Source organism: Teleopsis dalmanni, chromosome 1 (assembly GCF_002237135.1).
Source record: "Teleopsis dalmanni isolate 2A chromosome 1, ASM223713v2, whole genome shotgun sequence".
NCBI classification, from domain to species: domain Eukaryota; kingdom Metazoa; phylum Arthropoda; class Insecta; order Diptera; family Diopsidae; genus Teleopsis; species Teleopsis dalmanni.
In genome coordinates, this window is record NC_051846.1 from 137868414 (window position 1) to 137874150 (window position 5737).

General features: G+C 33.2%; 1 protein-coding gene across 1 annotated transcript; it reads right to left on the reverse strand.

Moving 5' to 3' along the window:
- Positions 1-751: 751 nt before the first annotated feature.
- LOC119666492 lies at positions 752-1590 on the reverse strand. The gene is made up of 3 exons (XM_038075772.1): positions 1441-1590; positions 1029-1390; positions 752-969 (listed from the first exon to the last, which is right to left on the reverse strand). Exons 1-2 carry the CDS (start codon positions 1494-1496, stop codon positions 1045-1047), a joined length of 402 nt encoding a protein of 133 aa, XP_037931700.1. The 5' UTR covers positions 1497-1590; the 3' UTR covers positions 752-969; positions 1029-1044.
- Positions 1591-5737: the final 4147 nt, after the last annotated feature.

Genomic DNA, 5737 nt, shown 5'->3' on the forward strand with positions numbered 1-5737 from the left:
TTATTTATTATATTTAAATTTATTATAATTGAAATTTGAAATATTTGAAAAGGAAATTTAAAAAGAAATCAATATCACTCAAATTGTCGAACTGTCAACAGTTTGAAACAGCATTTACAAATTAATTATTTTTGCTAAAATAAGTGGATTTTTCCAATATTTTATAATATATTTTGCTATTCGGAGCGGAGACGATTCCAACAAATCAAAGATAATTAAAATCGGTCCAGCCGTTCTTGAGTTATAAGTGGTCTAACTAACACGACTTTCTTTTATGGATATAGATTATATTGCTTGTATTGTATGAAATTTCAGATATTGGAAAACATACCAATCTTTTTGAAAAGAAGGCATTATTACAATAACTTATCTTAATATTTATATTTTAGTATAAAAGCAGCGTTTCAAGCCAAGACTGAATTGTAAACCCGAACTTAACGGAAAATAATACGGATATTTATGTACGGCTAATTTTGATCAAGCACCGTACATAATGGTTCCTTCTCCGAAAAGTTTTTAGTTGCCAGAACTTAAACCGTTGTGATTGTTGTGATCAAACAAGAAAATATCCAGATCAAACCTCTGACTCAAAATATTAGACCGTTAAATAAAAGAAGACTTCTGGTAGAAGTTTCGACGCATCTTGTTGAGCTAAGCATGATAATATTAAGAATTAGGGTTGTTATTAATTTTAAATATAAAAATCATATTTTCTAAAAATGATCAGAAAGACTTCAATTTGGATGTGAACTTTATTATTTTTTGTGTAAATTTTTGTGTAAAAGTAGAAAATAAATCGTTTCTAAGAAGCTTGCGTCATTTACATCTACTATAAATTTTGTTTTACAAAAAGGTGTATGATCCATGTATAAATAGAAAAAAAACTCATTCTCTTGCCTCTAGTTTTCTTCATCAACACAAATTCTATTTAATTTTTATTCGTCTCATGAGTTTTGGGATATATGTACTCTAATATTCAAAAATATGGTTTTAGAAAATTTTTAATATAATATATATAAACCACTTACGCCCAACAGTCACCTACTACTTAATTGGATAGTCATCAGTGTTCTGAGCTGTAAATTTTTCCTCGTAATCTGAATCGTCTCCTATATCTGCCCAGTATACCATCTTACTTGAGTTATTGCCTTTACCTTTACCTCTCTTGTCTTGTTTTCGCTTCTTTATTCCTGTCTTAGGCCTTGATGAAGTCTTTTTTCCAGATTTACGTACAGCGGTTTTACGCTTGTTACTTACTGGTTTCTTTATGCGCTTACGTTCAAGCTTGTCCATACGCTTTTTTTTTGGTCTTCCTCGTTTAGTCACTGCTTGACGTTTTGCTCTTTTTTGGCGACCACCTTTCGGACCATTAGTAATTGCTTCAGTATTGCTACGAGAGAAGTTATCGAATTTAGTTGTTCAAAATGTTTAAAAACTTACCACGAAACCGCCTCATTTGCATTAGATGCCGGGTCAGCTGAAAAAATATTACCCATTTTTGTTACAGAACTTGAGGGTACTTCAGGCAATTAATAATTTTTGAACTTAATTATTTCTGTTGACGTAACAGAACAATAAAATATCTACAACACAAATATATAGAATAAATTTGAGATCTGAATGCAATTTTTTTAAAAGAATAATAATTATTTTTCTTAACAGGGCCTACTACGAAAATAAAACATAAAATAAACTTTTGCTCTACGTAATGAAACTCTTGAGCTTTGACTTGAATTTAAATACTACATATCGTATGTATAATAAAAGCATTCTAATTCTCAATAAAACTCATTGCAATATCATATCTGTGGAATTGTTTTGAAGACACTCGGCTATAGTCTAATTAATGAGTTGGTTGGTTGTGCAGAACCTTTTATGCGACAGCTCGTCGCTTTAGGGAATGATGTATGTTGTTCTTATATTGTCTTCAATTAAAAATAAAAATTGATAACACCATAGTTTAACAAACATTTATGTTGCCATTAGGTACAAATTAGCTTTTGCATATTTTTAAAAAGTTCTTCGCCACCAAATCTGGACAACCTTATTTTTAAGCAGTATAATAGGTGTTACTACTAAATCATAATCGGCGGGCGAAGATATTACTTTATCGTCAACTATTAAAAATTACAAATGAGACTTTGTACCACTTCAGCCAATATTAAATAGCTTCGAAAATCTGTGTCTCAAAATATTGAGCGAACCTTGATTAACTATAAGCACGCTAATATTTTTGTTCTTATACGAATCAAACCTGGGTTTGTTAGATTTTTGATCTTTAGATACCATTTTCAAATAAATTGCATAGCACCCAACGACATTCTTCTTCCTACACTTTTCGGCTGAAAAGACACATCTGTTCGCTTCTCATTTCTTAATAGCGATATTTTCGTCGTTCACCGCAGAGTTCCGTGAAGTGCCGCGCTTATTTCTATGGCACCATCACAACTTTTCTACTTGTATCAAATGCTTTTTTATCAACGATTGGTTTTTCTGCAGCTGTACGTATAGACCATGCTAGGTGGTTCCACTGTGTGAGTTATTCTGCACCTGTACATATAAACCATACTAGGTGGTTCCACTGTGTGTTGTGTGTGCGAATCTGACATCGGATTATTGCTTTATCGCATGGCAGTTTTAGAATTATTATAAAATTCTACATTATAATTATTATTTATGATTTATGACATAATTATAAAATTATATCATAATTTTAAAGTATTGATAAGAGTAAGATAATAAGAGTATTGAATAGCTGTCGTACATTTGGTAGGCAATTCCACTCTTTCATCTTATTTATTTTTATTTTATGTCTTTTACCTGTGTTTGCAATTAGCTATCAAACATCTATATAGATGTACTTTCTCTTTAAGGATTTCGGATATTTCCAATAAATATTTAAATATCATTTGCAGAGATCATCAATACTATAAAATAAACTGACGCTTTATTTTATTAAGCTTATTGTACGATTGCTCATATGATGGATTCGTAGCCAGAGACAACCTATAAAGAGTCCATGACGAGACTTTTTTAATTCAACACGCACAGATGATTGCTTCTACCCGGAGGGTTACGTAAAAACTGTATGCTTACTTTAGGTAAGTACTGAAATGGTTTATGATTGCATTTAGTTAGTAACATCTTATCAAATTGTTTGGCTTATAAGCTTACACAGAAATAAATTTCTATTTTTTTAATAAGAAAGAAGAAAAAGACACAGCTATAAAAATACTGAATTTAACGGAATTAAACAAGATATATTTTCTTGTAATGTTTCTGTACATTCATACATCAAACTATTGGAATATGTATTATTAATGGATAAAACACAAAATATCATTTTAAAACTAATATATGTAAACTTCAACCATTTTATTTGCTATAACTTTCGAAATAATTTAGTAACTTTGAAGTCTTAATTTTGTTGAATCTCACGAAGTAAATAAATTTCATTTCTGACTATAGGTTAGATTATACCGGCGACCCCAGGGGGATCCAGCTGGGCCCACGGGTGCATTGTGCCACCGTATTACTGAAAATCTTATAATGTTGTTTAGAGGGAGGCCCCCCAAAATTTAAGGCAACGCCGCGCATGTCCCGGACAGAAACAAAGCAGGTATGAGGCACTTTCGTCATCCTCACCACCACTGCGACAAAAATAGTTGAATGGGAGATTCAGTCTCTGCGATAAAAATAGTTGAATGGGAGATTCAGTCTCCTAGCATGATGACCTAGAATACAATAATCTGTTAATAAATCTACTACAATATCTCTACGGGGCATCTCTAGAGAGATTTCGATTTTCTATTATTGGTCTGTGGCCACATTACAAACAGATACCTGCATATCGCAGAGTCTTCCCATCTTTTGTTAAAAACTTTGGCACGGGAAGAACTCAATACCAATTTGCATGATGTCAACGATATGCCCAGACTGTTTAGGTGTTCCGAGTGATTTCCTGAAGCACCCCGTCTGGCTAGCTCCTCTGCTTTGCAATTTCCGAAAATATCCCTAAGACCAGGAACCCAAATTAGAGAAATATTGAACTGCGTCGACATCTCTTTTAGAGATGTATAGACAAAGACAGTCAAAGACAGTCCTAGATGTAAGCAGCTTGACTATCCGATAGTATATATATTCCTTTCAAGTATATTATTTACTTCTAGACACGCTAAAGCTTTCTTTATGGTAATTACTTCCGCGTGAAAAATACTACAGTGATCTGGAAGCCTATAATAGGAGAATATATTTAGCGCCCCTGAGAAAACTCCACTGCCTACGCCGCTCCCAGTCTTTGAACCATCGGTAAAACGTTCTAGACCCTTCTCATCAAACTTCCCTGGATGAGAATGTAACAATAAATTTCCTATCAAAGTCGAGATTCGGAGGGGTATAGTCAATGTTATTTGGAGTAGGACAGAAAAGTTTTAGAATGGAGCCGTGCCCATGGTCACTAGCCCTCTATTGTGATGTGCCCTTCAATCTTAGGGCAGATGATGCTGCCAACTGCTTACTAAATATGTCAAGTGGCATTAAGTGGACCATTAGATCTAATGCCATAGATGGCATTGTACACAGAGCACCACTAATGTAGAGTTCAGGCGTGAGATGAATCCTGTTAAGTACAGTTCAATTCGAAGATTTATCCAAGGCAAATTTCAGACTATACTTACTATGATTATTAAATATTTTATCATCTAAAAAGGTAAACCTATAAGTCAACCTAAAAGAGAAATATTTTTTCCAATCACACTGTATTATACAGTTTTGAAACTGGCTTTAATATTTAATAATGTATAAATAACTACATAATCAGTTTTATTATCAGAAAATCGAATTTAGGACAATTTTTTTTCTAAATCTATGTTAGTACTCTAAACGTGGTTTTGATGACCCAATTTAAGATACTTTTAAATTTTAATGTAAGATAATATTATATTATTGTTTTGAATGCCATACTTATTGAATTAATTTTACTGAGAAAGGATGATCTTCATGCTTAAAAGAATGATACTTTTGGTTTCCCAGCGACTTACGTCCTTGATAATCTCTATCGCAATACTGAGACTCCCAAACCCTTCTATACTCTCTCATTGAGGTTGTTTATTATTAAGAAAAGTTGGTTTTTTTTAATTTTATTCAATTTTGGTTGTCGCCCACCTTTTTTATTAATGAACTTTAACAATGAAAAGGAAATTAGAAAACGAATCAATTTGCACTGCACATTGGAGAGAAGCGTTAAACCCCAAAATACCCTCACACACATGTGCGCCAACACATCGGAATTCTAATTAGAATTCCTCGGCATAGTTGGTGTATTCAATTTTATACAGAAACACAATAAGGATAATAAAATTATTTTCACTCTTTTGAAAACTTTTGATTGTGACACCGAGCAACGCCTTCGTAGCCTTCATCAAGATGGCGTGTTGCAATTAATACCTTTCAGCACACATAATTATATTAATGCGATTCGACAAGTGTGTGCGGGGTGTGTGTGCCGCTGTGATGTATAAGTACGTATGCGTGTGGTTTTGTGAATAATGGCAAATTCTAAATTCGAACAGAAAAAAGGAAATAGTAAAAATATTTTTCAGTGAAATTATTGTGCATGAATGAAAACAAATGGCAAATTTCAGAGCATTCAAGCCCTGATAACAGTTCGGTAGGAAAACAACCACCGGGACCAATGTCAGCACCACTTACCGCTACCAACGTAACCAACGGCGGCGTC

What these genes read in the sequence shown, in the direction of transcription:
- LOC119666492 (XM_038075772.1), bottom strand. Translation starts at nt 1,496, where the DNA reads ATGGGTAATATTTTTTCAGCTGACCCGGCATCTAATGCAAATGAGGCG. An exon ending in GCAAATGAGGCGGTTTCGTG is followed by an intron (nt 1,391 to 1,440) that starts GTAAGTTTTTAA and finishes CTTCTCTCGTAG; the next exon opens with CAATACTGAAGCAATTACTA.